The 18,655-nt window shown below is 43.1% G+C and overlaps 1 protein-coding gene across 2 annotated transcripts in view; it reads left to right on the plus strand.

Annotated features, from left to right (window-relative positions):
• ADARB2 (adenosine deaminase RNA specific B2 (inactive)) overlaps positions 1-18,655 on the plus strand; it is a 434,991-nt gene that overhangs the window by 374,668 nt on the left and 41,668 nt on the right. For both annotated transcript variants that reach the window (XM_084620362.1, XM_084620363.1), the window contains 2 exons: positions 674-842; positions 8,417-8,568. In XM_084620362.1, the coding sequence (XP_084476488.1) occupies positions 674-842; positions 8,417-8,568 (321 nt within the window). The remainder of the gene's footprint in view (positions 1-673; positions 843-8,416; positions 8,569-18,655) is intronic.

Below are 18,655 nucleotides of genomic sequence, written 5' to 3' on the forward strand. Positions count from 1 at the left end.
TATTTTGAATAAAAAAGGAGCAACCACAGCTGCCCTTCCCTTTAATATTGAGAGGAGACTGTAGGTCCGAACCAGTAACGTTCCATCTAAGTCTGAGCAGAGACTACATTTCAGAACCCTGTGGGCCTCAATATAGGAAGCACTGATGTAGAGGTACATGTGAGGGTGGGGAGGAAACCAGACAGAAAGTAGGATCTCTTTGTTCTCTGAGATTTTTAAAGAAGAGAAGCTCCAGAAGTGTTACTTGCATTTTATTTAGCACTTCCAGTACACTAGTGATGAAAGCTAACATTATAGGGAGTGTGTGTTCCCATCAGAAAATGTCTTCAGCAGCTCATAAAACCTGGCCATTTATCAGCACTGTGGGAGATCTTTATTACCTACTTACAGCATGTGCTTTTCTATGATGTAGTTATTGATTTAACAAGTAAACTTTGTGGCAAGCTTTTATCCAGGAATTAGCAGTGCAGACTGAAATAGAGCCTGTATTATTCTAATAGCGCTGAGATGTGACGGTACTGCATATTCCAAAAGCCATATAATCATTTTCATCAGCATCCCATTAGGGCTGTCTCAGCTGCCACATCAAAATGGGGGCTGCAAGAACTTTAACAATTACGATGTCTCGCTAACCCTGAGGCAAGTTACAACTCTTTTGTTTTCCTTTCTGCAGGCTTGGACACCAGGCAGGCTCAGGTTATTGTGCTGTCATCGGGTACCAAATGTATAAATGGAGAATACATTAACGATCAAGGGCGTGTGGTCAACGACTGCCATGCAGAAATTCTGGCAAGGAGAGCATTTGTTCATTTCCTTTTCTCTCAGCTGGAGCTACACCTAAGGTAAACTGAATTTTGTTGATGCCTGAGAAATATTATATAGGCTTCTGTGGAACAGATCTGTCCTCTAGATGCCTGTCGATACATCATTGTTTATGAGTCTTTGGCTGATGAGTGGCCAATATACTCTGCCAAGGAAAGCAGAGTTAGATAGTCTATTGTTTTGGGTTATGAGCTCTTTCATTCCAGCTGATTTTCCTTCAGCAGCTATTAGATATGAATCATAAAGTCAAGTTTTATGAAGTCTGATGATTTTCTGCAAATTCTTTAACCACAGACCTAATAATAACCCTCGCTGGTCAGAGATTCTTATTACAGGCATTTTCCTTCCTTGCTGAACCTGAGTTACCTCAGGAAAGTGATTTACATCTCTCTCTCTCTCACACACACACATACACACACACACTTGAACTACACTGATCATTAACACATTCGTTGGCTTCCTAGAGAACCACTGCCTGTTAACAATATAGCAGACCTTCTATGAAAGAACTAGATATTATTGCTCCTTCTTTGTTTTGTTAAAAATGTCATAGCAGGCATAGTTACTGGAAATTATTCTGATGTGGGTGCCTCTTTGTTGCTAGTGTCTTCAGCCTTGCCCTTGTCATTGTTTCTTAGATTATTCATTTTTATAGTCATTAATTATCCATTTCTGTCTCTTAACAAGTTCCCCTTCTGCTGCCACAACAATACCAGCCTCAGCCTTGATGGCATCCTTGTCTATCTCTTCTACACTGCCCTGGGTGCATGAATCACCCTTTCTGAGCTGATCCTTAAGACCGGGGTGGGCAAACTACGGCCTGCGGGCCGGATGTGGCCCACTAGCCGTTTTAAGCCAGCCCTTGAGCTCCTGCTGGGGAGCAGGGTCGGGAGCCGCTCCACGCAGCTCTTAGAAGCAGCAGCATGGCCCCCCTCTGGCTCCTACGTGCTCCAATGGCCACTCTCCAATGGCCCCCTCCGGCACACCAATGGGAGCTGCCAGGGCAGTGCCTGCAGATGGGGCAGTGTGCAGAGCCACCTGGCCGTGTCTCCGCGTAGGAGCCGGAGAAGGGACATGCCGCTGCTTCCAGGAGCCTCTTGAGGTAAGCGCCCCTCGGAGCCTGCACCCCTGAGCCTTTCCCCACATCCCAACCCCTTGCCCTGATCCCCCTCCTGCCCTCCGAACCCCTCGATCCCAGCCTGGAGCATCCTCCTGCATCCCAAACCCCTCAGCCCCACCCCAGAGCCCACACCCCCAGCTGGAGCCTGCACCCCTTCCCGCATCCCAACCCCCTGCCCCAGCCCTGATCCCCCTCCTGTCCTCCAAACCCCTTGGTCCCAGTCCAGAGCACCCTCCTAGACCCCAAACTCCTCATCCCCAGATCCACCCCAGAGCCTGCACCCCCAGCCAGAGCCTGAACTCCTTTTTGCTGGCCCCACCCCGGAGCCTGCACCCCATCCCCAATTTTGTAAGCATTCATGGCCTGCCATATATTTCTATTTCCAGATGTGGCCCTTGGGCCAAAAAGTTTGCCCACCCCTGCTTAAGACTTTACTTTCTCCAAATCTTTTTTCTGGACAGATTCTTTCGCATTTTGGTAGTTCCTAGAATCCTCAATCTGGGCTCATGGCCCCATTGTGCTAAGTGTTATCCACGAGTGTATCTAGCAAGATGCCTACAAGAAACAAATAAGGAGCTGAAGCTGTGGGTGTGTAGCATATATTTTTATCAAAGATCCAAAGAACCAACAACAACAGAACCCTCAGTTGTAAGTTGTACTCTCCATTTTTTGTTTTCACAGGGCCTTATCCAAAGCCCATTAAAGTAAATGGAAAAACTCCCATTGACTTCAAAGGGCTTTGGATTAGGCCCCGAAGATGCAAGCATCTCTGAGATGGGACTGTGTCTTCCTGAACATGTGGGAGAGCACCTGACACATTGCGAGGTCAACCATAATAGTCATAACAACATTAGTAAATTTGCACTTCAAACTACAAGGAGAAGATGTTAAATAGATGAGGATGGTCTAACGAGGTTGGGGAGACAGACAAGACACTTGAGGGGTTTAATCACAACTAGCATTCTCTCTCCTTCACTCTTTATTGTTTTCATTTCAAGTTTACATTAAATTATTATGTTTTCAGCAGTTAGCGACCCCACTACTTGCTTTATATTGAAAGCTGTACCCGTCTCTCTTGGCTTATAAGTGCTACCACCATATTTTAAGCTATTGTATTGATCCAGCTTCATAATACATTCAGTTATATTATGTTATTTTGATTGATGTAACATTTTTTTTGTAAAGCGAATTCTCAGTGCAATACAAATTCTGCTTATGGCGACTTCTGCAAATGTTTCTGTTCAGGAAAGAACCAAAACCACTGCTCCCCTGACCTGTACGCACACAAAAAATCCCAACAAAAATGGTGAAACCCCAACACCCTCTGAAACACAGAGCTGAAAATATTGTAGAGTCAGGTTCTGCTCCCTTGCTATCCATGTATAAATCAAATAATCCTTTTATATGTAAGAATAATGTGAATATATATAACCTTGTTACATACTCTTCATGCCAAATGTTCACTGCTATACTATGGAAATGCCAAGCCATCATCAGGAGCTTTGTCACAAGTCAAGAAACTGTGGATGTTCAAGTGAAATGCTAAGCGGGTTTTTGTAACAACTTCTACACTTTGGACTAAATTTTGCTCCATCTTCTACTGGCGTGGAGGCTCTCCTGGCAGACAAACCCAATGTGATTCCATTGCACAGCTTAGGGCAGAGGTTTGGGGGGGACGTACAGAGGGTCTATATGCCATGTGCAGAGCTCAGTCCCAGAATGATTCCCTGCACCCCAATGCATGGGCAGACTAGGGAAAAGACAGATGATTCTCTACTGCATAAATGCTCCCGTCCTTCCCTATGGAAAGGACACATTAGTGCTTTGGTGGCTACTTTACAGTCTTCATCATCTGTCTGTCCCCCACGCAGCCCAGCTACTCAATTTGGTCTGTGAGGGCTGGATTTCACCTCGGTGAATTTATTTTATGAGTTTTTAACAATACTCTGTTTTCTTAATAATGGGATCTGATCCTTAGGAGAAGTAAATTGACATAACTCCACTGACTTCAATGGGACTTAAACACATGCTTAAGTTCTTTGCAGACTCAGACTTTTGTCTAATAGTCTGTAGACGGGCTTCAAAAAAGCAGGAACAGGGATGCATGAAGAAGCAACAATAGGGATGGAGGAGGACTAGATAAGTGAACAAGGACATTCTGCTATCTTCTATATTTGATACAACTACAAAATTATAAAAATGATTTAAATTACAAATGCATATTTTTAATTCTTCTTGTTTTTGACATTAGAAATGCCAATTCCCTGTTTGTTGTTTTTTGTTGGTGGTGAGGTTTTTGATGATTAGAGGCCTGGACTGGGAGCTTTCTCATTTCTCAAGTGAAGAGATAGGCATGTTGAATGTTTCACAAGCAGAACTTTTCTCTCAAAGTTTGTCAGAAGTTTGAATTAAATAGATGTTACAAAAATTTTTGGCTGCTCAGATTTATTTTATTTTATTTGTGACAGTCACAATCCCACTAATTCTCTAGATGTCTATGAAAAGACCAGACTTTTCCAATGTAAAAATAAAAAGCAACAACAAAAAAAACTTTTTGGGGGCCTTCTTTATACATCATAAAGAATGAAGAAAGGCTACCAAAACTGTTTTATACCAGTGAACTGCATTGACTTCAGTGAAGTTACTTCTGCTTTACATTGGTGTGAGAAGGAGAATCAGGCTCTCTATTTTCATTCTTTACAGGTCACCCTTAATAAAACTATTATCTGCCTATTGAACATATTGGTATGGCATAGTGATCTTGCTAGTAAAGAGGCTTTGCAGTTCCAAGGGAGATAAGCTGCACTGGGAGTTTATGCATTTCCAACCAATCAGATTGCAACCTCTATCCAAACCACACTTTAGCTTATACATGATGAAGCATGTAGTAATTTTCATCCAATCAAATGAAATTAGCTGCAATAAAACCAGCCACTTCGCCATAAATTTAACTCATACCTTGTTTTCATCCCAGTGGTCTCTTAATGGACTTGACTGCTTTTCTGTTAAGCTTGCTATTAAGGTACCTGTGGGAGACCATACACATTTATAGTACTGTAATTGGTCTACAGACTTCCCTTACCTGCATTTTACAAGCATTGTTTGCCCAAAATAACTCCTGTAATTTTTTCAGAGAGTAAGAACCTGATTCAGCAAAGCACTTAACATGTGCTTAATCTTAAGCACATGCTTAAATCCCTTTGAAGTCAGCTTTAAGCATATGCTTGTGTCCTGCTGAATAAGGAAAGGCTTAAGCACGTGTTTAGGGTTAAGCACATTCTTTTGAATCAGGGCCTATACACTGAAAATAGGAAGCCCTACCTGTGTCTCAAAATTCCCAACTTCTGCTATTTTGCTGTTACCAATTCTGCTCACCTGCAGGCCTTCCTTCACATCCCAAATACCAGATATGAAAGAAAGAGAGTGCATAATAGCCAAATGCATAGGAATAGATTCTGCCTTTTAGCCACTGCCTGCATTGGAACGGGTATACTGATAGCAGATCCTGAAGTCATGATGCTTGTGCCAATACAATAGACTTCATTCTTCACTGTGTAGTTATCTGCGCCTGTGCAAAGTAGGTGTAAACCACATTCTGACTTAGTAATATTTTAAACCCTCTGTGCATTCACACTACGCAGGGGCTAGGTAATGGGGAATCTGGCCCAATGGCTCTGGGAGAAGAAGTGCATTTGACACGGTATACCATTCTCTCACTGTCCCGTTCTTATGAGCATCATTTTTGGCTCTGGAATCCCCTCGTCCTAGCACTCTGAGAGCACAAGGATAACCCTGCACCTGGATCCAGCACAGGTATACATGGTGCCCAGGGAATCCACCCAAGTCATGCTGCCCCCAGTTCTCATTAAAAAGAGAATCGTGGCTGTCTCAGTATCAGAGATGCTCAACTGCTATGCAGGGAGGGATCTGATTTTAAAATCAGCCCTAGAAATACCACCCCACAGGCTGGTTAGGAGCCTGGAGATAATAATGCTTTCAGAATCCTGGAACAAGACCGAGGCTGCACTGCCCTCTAGCTCTGCTGACTATTTTTAAAGAAGCTATTTATCTCCCATTAGCCATAGATATTCCTTGATACTCAGGGAGTGGAAGAGGAATAGGGTTAATCAGTGAAAAATAATAGAACAGGGTGGGTGATGATTACTATGAACTCCCTTAATCCAACCCAGTAAAGGACTATTCCAACATACCTACCACCCTACCTAGCAACTGTTTCTAAGTCACACAAGCTTTCTCCCCCTCCCATCCCCCCACAGAGTTTTACATAATAATAGCAGGTTTCAGCAGCATTAAGACTGCCCTGCTCTGCAGTCTCCCAGCTGATTTTGTAGAGAATTATTTAAAGGCAACAGTGATTTCTCTGAAGTCCAAGCAGCAGGTCTTAAAGGTATTTTATTATTTCAGAGGTTTCTATCAGGGCGATAATATAATTAGTGTGATTGGGAAAATTCCGTCAAAGCAGGAAGAAAAACAAGAGAGCTACATGTGGCAGTCTCTTCTCAGGAAACCTTGTGGCTCGCTTTTCCTACAGGCAGGGTAATGTGCCTGTAAATTTTGCCTGACAGAAAACGCATCATAGCCTCAAAAACCGACAAAACAACCAATCCATGGAAGAGTGACAGCCAAATACCTCTAATGGCGCACAGATTGCACTGGGAAAAAACAAGCAGGCCCCGCAAGGAACAAGCCTGTTCCCATCTTGGAAGAAAAGCATCCCAGTTACACCAAGCATAGGCAGAGCAGCAGAATTACCCTGCGCAAAAGGATTGCTCACATTTCAGATTAGATGGGCAGAAATCCTGTTCCAAGTAGGAGAACCTTCCACATACAGACCCAGTTCTGGTCTCAGATATGCATACATACTACTCATTGACTTCACTGGGTGTATCTGAGGACAGAGGTGCGATCACAGTGTGAGCGGCTTGTCATTTCTCAGCTACACTAATCACATTATCACCTTAAAAATTATAATCCTCATCGCTAAAAGGTGTGTGATCCTACTGTCTGTCAAAAAAATCATCACTGCCTTCAAACAATCCAAAGGGAAATCACCTGGGATGCTGCAAAAGAGAGCAGCCATGAAACCTGCTCTTGTTTTAAACAACATTAGTGAAAGGAATTTGCCTTCTCTAGCAACCTTTGCTAGGGTGACAGGTTGGCTAAGTGCAATGTGTCCCCTTCTAGCTGCAGAGCCACTTAGGCAGTAGCAGTAGTAAGCTCTTATCTTCTAACTGAATTAGTTTTGTAAGAGAGACAAGGTAGGTGAGGTGATATCTCTTATTGGACCACCTTCTGTTGCTGGAAGGTATAAGCTTTCAAGCTACACAGAGCTCTTAGGTCTGGGAAAGGAAGCAGTGTCTGAAGTGCTCTGTGTAGCTCAAAAAGCTTGTACCTTCTACCAACTGAAGTTTGTCCAATAAAAGGTATCACCTCACCTACTTTGTCCCTCTCATATCCTGGGACCAACACAGCTACAACAGCACTTCGGACAAGAATTAGTATTTTAGCTAAAGTAGTAGAGGTCTGTGTTTTTGGTGCACAAGGCCCAGGTTCTATCTTCATTTCACCAGGTAACTTGTGATTCCCAAAGATTTCAAAACAGACAAGAGAGCCACTGTCAGTCAAGAATCAGAGGTCAGTTATGGGGGGGGGGGTGAGGGGAGGGGGCGGCATTCCTTTAGCATTCACACTTGGCTATGGATGAATAGGGAGGAAAACAGAAGCCCGTTTTTGGATGTCTGAAATCTGTTAGGTTTCAGAATAGCTGCTGTGTTAGTCTGTATTTGCAAAAAGAAAAGGAGTACTTGTGGCACCTTGGAGACTAACCAATTTATTTGAGCATAAGTTTCATCCGATGAAGTGAGCTGTAGCTCACAAAAGCTTATGCTCAGATAAATTGGTTAGTCTCTAAGGTGCCACAAGTACTCCTTTTCTTTTTGAAATCTGTTATTTTCTTTTCAGGATTTCTGTTCATAAATTCAGGGCACTGCGATATGACCTCAATTCTGCAAATCATTTAAGCATGTGCTTAAGTTACCTTGAATTTCAATGGGATCTGAGCACATGCTTAGGGGCTGTGATGAATAGGGATAATTTGTTAAACCTAAGGGAGCTGTTCTCCTTTGATATGTGCACATAAGTCCCATCAGTACCAATGAGATTTATGTACTGTATTTGCACATCCAGATCCCCTCTATCATTCGAATAAATTCCAGCTAAGCAAGCCAAGAAACACATCGACAGTTCCTGGACCTTTTGAGCACCTCATTTACTTAGAGTAGCTTATTATTTTTCTACCATTGACACTAGCCAAAATATGATGAAAGGTGCTAATAAAACAAACAAACAAAACCCCCAAAGGATACAAAGAGAAACAAAACCACCACTGAGAAAGCAGAAATGTTTCTGATTTGGAATGTAACAAATGACCCGGAACTTCTTTTGTGATCATAGCAAACGGCGAGAGGACTGGGAGCGATCAGTCTTCGTGCGATTAAAAGAGGGAGGCTACAGGCTGAAAGAAAACATTCTGTTCCATCTGTATGTGAGCACTTCACCCTGCGGAGATGCACGCCTCAACTCCCCCTACGAAATCACAACTGACTGTAAGAGCAATTACTCCTCCAACCCTACCCCTCCCCTTTTTTTTAAGGCAGATCTTTGTTCCTTTGTTTGTGGATAACATATTTCACTAGCAAGCACAGATGATAGGGGTGTGTGTCTGTCTGGATCTCTGTATGTATGTGTTGGGATGGAAACGGTATGGGTGGAAATGAAAGCTGGTCAAGTGTCATGGGACTTCCGTGCCTGCCTGCAGCTCAGTGGCTGTGCTGTAAGAAAACCCCACAGACCCTAGTAAATAAACACCTTTCATGTAAAGACCTGGGAGATCATCCAAGCCATGGTCCTCTGGTGGAGCAGAGCATCACAACTGTGACTGGATTTGGCCGTTTCCTTCTCAGGGTTTAGGTTGTACAATCATAATAGTTCCTTGTGATTATCAGAAATAGTCTGTCATCCAATGATCCCAAAGCACTTTGCAAACAGCTTGTTGTCGTTATTATTAATTTTATTATTATTATTACCCAGTTCTTATGTGATGATTTTCATCCACAGGTCTCAAAAGCACAGTAGTTTCTAGAGGCCCCAACTGAGACCAGGATCCCACTGTGCGAAATGCTGCACATATACGTAGTGACAAACAGTCCCTGCCTGAAAGAGCTTACAAAACAAACAAGACAGAAATGAATGGAAGGGGAAACAGAGACACAGAAAGGTGATGTGACCTGCCTTAGGTCACACAACACCCTTGTTGCAAGTATCTTGATCTTCATGTTGCAGGCAAAGAAACTGAGGCACATAGTGGAGAGATTTGATCAACCTCACGCAGCCAATGAGTGGTATAGCTGGAGAGTGGTACTTCTCCCAAACCCCACTTTACAAACATATTTGTTCATTTTTAAATATTATTTTCCTGGGAATGGAAAGTTTCACACCTGTAATAATATGTGGAACATCAAGCCTACCAAGCTGAAATTAAAAAAAACATTCCTATTGGTAGTAATATTGGTCCCAGTTTGTAGAAGGTGGAAAGATGTCCTGGACTGGGACTCAGAAGACCAGAGTTCTATTCCTGGCTCTGCTCTGGCCTGCTGGGGGACCTTAGACAAGATACTTCAACTCCCTGTTTCTCAGCTTCCCTGTCTGTAAAATGGGGATAATGATACTGACTTCCTTTGTACAGCACTTTCAGAACTACTGATGAAAAGCGCTATACAAGGGCTAGGTATTAATTATTAACTTATTATTATTTATTTCTATATTCTGTAATGGTGTCATGGAAAATATAAAGAAGAGAAAGAAAATGTCAAAAAGTCAAACAAAAAACTAGTCTAATTTCAAGGCTAATTTCAACAAAGAGCTAGCACAAGCCATCAAACACCAGTGATTACTCTCTAAAGATGCATTAGTGTTTAAAAACAGCATCTCGCCTTGTGGTTTCTGGTTTTGAGTAGGAATATGGTAAGCCTTTATCAATATGTGGAGTGAGTGAAATCCATTCCTCAAATCTCCTAAAAATTTCCTGCGTTATCCACGGTTACTTCCACAGCACCCCCAAATCTCCTTCTTATGTGCCTTGTTATGGTAAAAGAAGAGATAAGTTTGCATGCACTCAAAACCACATTCTTAAAATAGATGGCACTGGGTAACAATCAATGACAGATGTAAAAGTTTGACACTGGGGCTGTGTCTACACTACCATTTATGTCAGCAAAACTCATGTCGCTCGGGGATGTGAATATTCCATCCCCTGCGCAACATAAGTTACACCAGCATAAGTGTAAAGTGCACAGCACTATTACCGCCAACATAGCTACTGCTGCCCATGGGGGGTGGATTAATTATGTCAACGGGAGAGCTCTCTCCCGACAGCATAGAGCAGCTACACAAGAGATCTTACAGTGGTGCAGCTGCATTGGTACAGCTCCGCGGCTGTAAGCTCTCTAGTGTAGACCTAGCCCAGGTGTTTGTAATGGCTGTAATGCAGTCTGTAGCTGAAGGAGGAAAGATCAAGCAAATCCCTCTTGAGCCTGACTGAAATGAGCCAATGAGGGACCAGAGCAGAAGAGAGTAAATCTGTAGAATGGCATCAGTGTTTTTCCTAGATCAGGGTTGAGTTGTTCTGATGGTTGATGTATCTTCTGCCAACAAGGGACAATCACTTACTTGTAATTCTGAAAATATAACTCCATCAAGATTCTGACTTCTGATTCCTTAGTGTGAGACCAGCCGAACTCTCTCAGTTCTTACAGAACTTTGATCCTTTGAGGGCAGCAGTAGTGGGATAAAGTGAGGGCCATTCTCCCCTCAGCCAGCATGTCCCACCACCTGCCATGTGTTAATGCTGGCTCCCAGACATTCCTGTCAGTTCTGGAGGTGAAGCTCCCAAATGATAAACCAGTTTAATCATGGCCCAAAAATGGGCCTCAACAAAAATAAGATACAAGGTGTAAATGCTGATTCTCTGTACATAAAGATAAACCCCAAAGTCTGAGAGTGAATGATAATCCTGTCAGGATAATATCTTCAGAGAAGCAGGTAATTTAGTCACCAGTTACAGATAAAGTAACTTTCCTTTCCCTCAAGATACCCACAATCTGCCAGGATTGACACTTGTGGAGAATAAGCAGCTCTGGAGAGAACAAATGAAAAAGCAGGTAAAACTGCTATAAGCAGCAACACTAAGGGCTATAGGAAAAGAAGGTAGGAGCGTAATAAAAGTTAACCTATCTGTCACAGTGCCTGGTATGTGGCTCACAACTGAGGGGCCAATCTTAGGTCAGACTGTCAGAAAACAGGGCAGACACCCCAAACTGGTATATTCTATAATTAGAGATCGCCAAGCCAGTAACAAATGTGCGCTACTGGAATACTGTCTCACCATGGAGCCAGAGGCAGTCCCCTTAGGCACTCCAGATGATTTACCAAGAGACAAGCTGGACTTAATGATGAAAGGTTATTAAAAACAATACTCATCACACATTATTTTCTTCCAGCCCCAAAGGGCCAATCATGTACCCAAGGTTAGGGTGTACTTCAGCTCTCATCAAAGACAACGCTGACAGCCAATTTCTTAAGTAAACTAAAGATTTATTAGGTAAGAAAAGAAAATGAGAGTCATTGAGAGGTTCAAGCAGTTAAAATACAGTACAGGTGAATTAGAGTTTGTAGTCCAAATGATGCAGAGATGTAATGTCTGCTAGTTTTCAATAAGTTCCTCAGGGTTTCCCAAAATGGCTTTTGGGGACCTCTGTCTTGCATCTGGAACCCCCCGTCAGTGTTCAGATGGCTCAAAGGTGTGGAATCACTCCCAGTGTGCCTTTTTATAGCTGAAAACAGTCTAGCAAGCATTTTCATCACCACATGGACCTTGATTTGTTGACTAAAAGTAGACAAAGTCTATGGATCTTCCACTCTTCTTCATATAATGACCAATGCTTAGAAATCAACAACCTTCTCATTCAAAGTTTTAAGGCTTCAGTTCCGGCTGATGGGCCATTTAGAGATAATGTAAGCATAATGTGATAGCCAGGAACAATACTTCATTAGATTTTATACATCAAGTAACTTCACATCTAAACATTTAAATACAGGCCTTTTGACCTAATGTTAATTAAGTAGAGTTGCATACATAATGTAAAAGTAATTACAGAGTTACAGGACATGAAAAAGGATATAACAACAACGGGTTAATTGAGTTACACTAATATACGTTAAACAGGATGTAGGTAGATGAAGACAAATGCAATTAACATCTGTTCTAACAAGTGAAGTGCCTAGTGCCTTTTAACATTCCTTTGAAGTTCACCCACCAGTGAAGTGGTACACTTAACAAGTCTCTGAAATCTTGAACTGAGCTAGCCAGCTGCCAGGACCACACTACCTTTAAACAAAAGGACTAGAGTGATTCGGGTATTTAAAGACCAGTCATACTTACTTCAGTGCCAGATAAATTTGCTGAAACAATTTAAAAAATATTATAAAAATCTGTTATGAAAAAATATTTTGATAGGAATAAACCAACATGTCTTCTGTCAAGAAAAATCTTGGTGTGCACACAAAATGGTCATTAATAGCCTAATCTAAAGCCTGTGGTAGTCAAAGGAGAGATGACCATTGACTTCAGTGTGTGTGGCGGGGCGGGTGGGGACTGGCCCCAAAGGAGAATTAGTTGACTTAATTTATTTGGACTTTCCAAAAGTCTTTGGCACAGTCCATCCCCAGAGGTTATTACTAAGTAGTCATGTGATCAGAAGTAAAGAACTGTCATGAATTAGAAATTGGTTAAGAGAGAAAACAAAGCATAAGTAGTCAATTTTCAACGTGACAAATAGTTAGCAGCAGTTGGTGCCCCTAGGTTCCATATTGAAATTGGTGTTGTTTGCAATATTTGTCAGTGATCCAAAAAAGGGGAGTGTCTGTTTTTGTGTATGTCTTTGACATAATTTGCAAGTGACCCAAAATTATTTAGGTTACTGAGGACTAGAGAAGACTGGGAGGGACTCCAGAAAGCCCCAACAAAGTTAATGGCACATGAAATTCAGTGTTGACCAATTAATGATAACCACCCAGGAAAAAGTCCTGGATAGCATTGTGGACCATTCAATGAAATCCAAATGCTGCACAACATACGAATGCTACGCGTCCCCATGATGGACTCAGAATTTGCAGTAGGAAAGGTTTTGACATTGTGAAAAACCAGTGGGGCAATCTGACAGTAGCTGACCAGGTATACTGTCTAGCTAAGTACCCAAACACAAACAGTTTGAAACAAGTACTTCATATTTTGGATACCAGGCTCCAACCTTCATCTCACTCCACTATAAAGAAGAGACAACGAGGTCTATAGTGAGAACTGACCCAATACAGATAGGCACAAAACATCTCTCTGTCTAAAGGACACATATGGGTTGATGGAAAGCAGTGCAGTGCAGCTTGCAGTAGCTAAGGCTTCCTATATAATGTACCCTTGCTGTGTGATTGTAAAGCTGCTTATTTATGTAACCCCTCATTATCATTGTATCCGAGTGCCTCACTGCCTTTAATGTGCTTATCTTGTGACACCCCTGTGAGGTAGGCGGCCCCACTGACTGTTTGGCAGGCTTCCTGCTTCTGATGTACTTCCAAAAAAATTGCTCTTGGTTTTTGAATCTTTGGCTAGTTGCTTTTCAATTCTTTTTCGGCCTGCCTAATTATACTTTTACACCTGGCTTGCCAGAGTTTATGCTCCTTTCTATTGTCCTCAGTAGGATTTAACTTCCAATTTTTTAAAGGATGCCTCTTTGCCTCTCACTGCTTCTTTTACTTTGTTGTTCAGCCACAGTGGCACTTTTTTGGTTCTCTTACTATGTTTTTTTTTGTTTGTTTGTTTTTTAATTTTGGGGTATACATTTAATTTGAGCCTCTGTTATGGTGTTTTTTAAAAGTTTCCATACAGCTTGCAGGCGCTTCACTTTTGTGACTGTGCCTTTTAATTTCTGTTTAACCCGCTTCCTTTTGGGGCCTACAAGAGCAGGCACTTGAAAGTAGGTCTCCAAATCCTATGCTTGTGCCATAACCAGTGGACAGTCTTTCCTCCCTCCTCCAACTACTGTTTCACACACTCTCATGTTGACACTTCTGCGTACACATTGCTGCGGATCAGAGGACACTGTGACCACCTCTCCTTTTCCAGTGCCCCCTCCCACTTTGTTTTAGTTGTGCCTATTGTACAGACAGCTGCTATTGGCCCCGGACCTAGTGACTATGCTTAGGGGCAGTATCCTAGCTCTATTGTTTGCAACATACTCCACTGGTTTATACAGGATACAGTGCATACATTACACCTTTCACCACCTGGGAAACTACAGAATAATCAAATTGGGCCATTGATGTGTCTTGCGGCTTCTTTGATTTGTTAATTATTTTCATGAGCCTCCTTTGAAGTAAAAGGAATCACACACAAAAAAAAAATACCTGAGTCAGTGAATCCTTAACTTCCCAAACTCTCTTCCTCCAGCAAGTTTTTGCTTCTCTGGACATGTTTCTTCCAAAGTGTACACTCTCTCTCTACATGGATTGACACAGATAGATAAAATCTGCCCTAGGGCTGTCTCCACTCTCCTCCCCTGGGCTGCTTTTCTATCTCTTGCTAACATGCCTTGTGCCATTGACTCCTTGATAGCCCAGCTCCTGTTTTATCCCCACTCCCTTTAGGTCTGAAACACACCATTGCATCTGCTCCATGGGGTCTTCCTCCTGCTTGTCTATTAACCTACAGCTGTGCTGGAACTCTGATGCACACAGATTCAACAGAGCTCCAATCTGAACTGGATCCACATGCAACCATATGAGCTGGGTCATTGAATTTGTGGGTAATTTAGAGGTGTGATGTGAATTTTTCAGTGGGAATGGGGAAGGCGAAGAGAAGAGCACATGGAAAGACACAACCACATGAAACCTTGAATTCATATACTCCTTAGATGGCATTGTGATTTTAACAACTCAAGGCTTCAGCTGCTGATCTTTTTACCCCATCTGCAATGAAAATGCAAGCTCAAAGCTCTGTTTCCTCCTGTTGACTGAGCTGTTCTAGAGGAAGCAGCCTGGCCAAACCAGCCCTGTTAGAGTTAGTAGAACTAACCCAAACTTTTGTGGGTTCAGGTTTGGTCACCTGGGGGACAGACATTGCATCACAGTATGATCCCCAGGTCAGGAACCCAACCTCAGCACAAAAGCAGCAGAAAAGGACCAGCCTTACCAGGAGGCCATATAAGCCAATCCATCTTCCAGAGAACTGGACTCAAAAGGCAGTGATATCCACGGCCCATCACTTCTCCATGGAAAAGTTCCCCAAACACAGACTGTTCTAAGCTGACATCAGGATGCAAATATCATCAGCTCGCGATGCTTCGTGAGCCACAACCTGTGTCCAAACTTTTTGGAGTTTGGTCAGTGTTTTCAGAAATGCATGAGAAAATTGTCAGCTTCTCCTCTACTGATCCCAGCTGCTGTTTGAATGGTCTGTTCCGGAATAGGCACCTTTTACTTTTGTAGTGCTATTTTCTTCTAGGAAATGTTTGTTTCTTGGAGAGGAGGGGAGGAAAAGGTTCCCATTTCAAGACAGAACATCTAAGTAGCAGCTCACCTCTCTGATTACTGATTAGGTACTGTTCAGTGGTAAAAAAAAAATGAGGTTCTTTATGGATTGGAATATACTACCCTCAGGGCAATCAATGTATAGGTGGGACACAGTCATTTTAGGTGGGGAACTATTTAGTTTTAGCTGTACACCTGCTCAATAATGACAGGTACTTTTCACTTCTCAGTGCTTTGCTGTGATTGCTGGGGTGCTCAGTTAATTGGTGCTGCTGCTTTGGAGGCCCCCCGCTTCACTTCAAGTGTAGGTAACTTGAGTTAACTCTGCAGTGAAGATGTAGCCAGCACAGTATTCCCTGTAGTTAGCTCTCCCCGTCATTTGTGCTTGTTGTTCTCAGCTGGGAGCAGAAAATGACTTTAGTTTCTGGCTCAGAACAGCTGACATGACAGCACTGCAGAGCATGGCAGCAGGTTAACAGCTTTGTACAGGCCTGCCCTCAGTCCTAATGTAGCATAACAGCTCTGTACTCCTTGGGCCTACCTGCGGGAAAGTAAGAACAGGGAAGCAATACTGTAAAATACCTGTCGGCTTTATTATTGGCATTATCATAACCCAGGTAGCTCTGAAAGAGGAAGACTGCTGTCACTGCATATTGTGAGCTAGCAAGGAGTCATGGGCAGACAGATCTAATGGTCAGAGCCCGAGTCTGCAGGAGCAGGATGGATCTCAGTTGCACAGGGAACTTCCTGTTCCTGCGCTGGGTATATATAGAAGGACCCCCAGCTGTGGCAGTGTCCCCCGGGTGCAACCTGGACTGTGGGACCCCTGAGCCCTCCGAACCTACCAATCTGGGATGGCTCTCACACTGTGATGCTGATGTCAAGCTACAAACCTCTGGCAGACATTGCACTTACACAGCCATCCACAGGCAGGGACACACCCAACTGAGTTATATCAATGATTTCTCAATCACTCATGAACCAATAATAGTAAGGCTCCAGCCAGTTCATCCCAGCTCCCCAGCCTTGCATCCCAGAACTGTACCATCTTGCACTGATCAGAAACGTGGCGGGTATAAGCTCATTACCTAGTTCGCCACTCTGTCAAAAGGGCAGTGGACGTGCAACAACCCTTTTTAACATGAGCTGATATGTCCCAGCACTGTTTTAAACAAAATATAAAACAGATTTATCAGCTACAGAAAGATAGATTTTAAGTGATTATAAGTGGTAGGTGTAAAGGTCAGAAATAGTTACATTAAGAAAATGAAAAGTAAACACAGATTCTAAATCTTAAACTTGTCATATAAGCAAGAGTTAAATAAAACAATGTCTCACCCTGACAGGTGGTACAAACAGGTTACAGTTCCTCAATACACCAGCTAAGACTACCTTCCTGCCTGGGACCATCCTTCTCCAGTTCAAAGTCTTTCCCCAGTTCAGACATTCTTCCAGGTGTTGAGATGGGGCATAGGCTCTGACTCCATGAGTGCTCTGGGGCTGGAGCACCCATGGGGAAAAATGGTGGGTGCTGAGCACCCACCGGCAGGCCTCCTCTCTCCCCATCCCCCCAGCACCTCCTGCCCACTGCCAGGCCCTGCAGATCAGCGCCTCCCGCTCCCTCCTTGCACCCCCCACCCACCTCACTCAGCTGTTTGACGGCATGCAGGAGGCTGGGAGGAAGGGGGGAGGAGCAAGGACATGGCTTGCTCAGGGAAGTGGGTAGAACTGGCGACGAAGAGGAAGGGTGGGGGTGGAGCAGGGGCGGGAAGCGGCAGGGTGGGCTGGGGCCTTGGGTGGAGTGGGGGCGGGGCCTGGGGAAGAGCCGGAGGTTGACCATGCCCCAGGATTTTGGAAAGTTGGTGCCTCTGAGATGGGGGAGTAGGGGGGAGAGGCCAAGTCACTTCCCCTCTTTTATACTTTCTTCCAGCTTGCTGGAAAGATCTTTGCTGTTAAGTAGGGATCAGGCAGTTCCTATTGGTCAAGCAGTCTCCATTGCCTCTCTATCTTCTCTAAAGAGTCTCTGGGATAATGGATTCTTTTCTTGATGGGTGTTGATGAGCCATTAACACTGTCTGGCTATTGATGGATACTCCTTTGTTATAAGTGAAAGGCTCACTGTGGGTGTTCCCAACATATTTCAGTAACGCATATGGCAATGCCTCATAACTTCACATACAATGATAGTACACACAATCCAACAGGAAATTAATGTTCAACCGATCAAGACTTTTAAAATGATACCTCACAAGGTATACTTTGTACAGAAGATATCATAATCGTATTACCATGGTGAATATAGAGGTTCCAGGGTGTGACTTTGAGGTACAGGGTCAAACCAGCACTCTGCCAGTCAGGGTCCAGGACTGGTGTCCTCTGTCAGGGTTCAGCGTCTGCCTAGCAACTGTTAGCAGGTCTCTGGGTGACAGGTTAGAGTTTACTTGCCCCTAAGAGTTCTGTGGGACCAGGGTTTAAGACTTGTGGTTCCTGACACAAGGCACTAATGGGTATAAAGCATTCAGTATCAGATAGCCAGTGTAGGCAACTGTTATTATTACCTCATCTTTGCTTAGCCCAGTCACTGTAGCTAGTATTTTAATTTTTATTGGCTTGTGACTTTCTTGGGTACTGTTTGGTTTGCAGATTTTTTAGCAATATTATAAACAACATAATAAAGGAAGATTTCTTTTAGGAGAGAAAAAGAGAGTGTCTGTGTGTGTATGGAGGAGGATATGGAAGGGAGGGGATTCCACCAACTATCCTGGGTAGTCCCAGACTTTAGTTAAAGACAGTAAACTAGCATTCTGTGGACATGCAGAACCGATGTAATTAAAAGTTTCAGAGTAACAGCCGTGTTATAACTTACATCGACTTAAGTCTGTAGTGTAGACATGATTTGGCCAGAGCCTTAGAAAGCTTTCATGTAAAGCAAAATCTATTTGTCTGGGTCCAGGCAAGTTAATTTCCACAGCTATAATCAGATCCTAAGTTTAATAGAATGCTTGAATCACCAAAGGGAATTGCACTGTGTTTATTGATTCTGTTTTGTTTCTA

This window comes from Lepidochelys olivacea, assembly GCF_965140295.1.
Source record: "Lepidochelys olivacea isolate rLepOli2 genome assembly, chromosome: 2".
Classification (NCBI taxonomy): domain Eukaryota; kingdom Metazoa; phylum Chordata; order Testudines; family Cheloniidae; genus Lepidochelys; species Lepidochelys olivacea.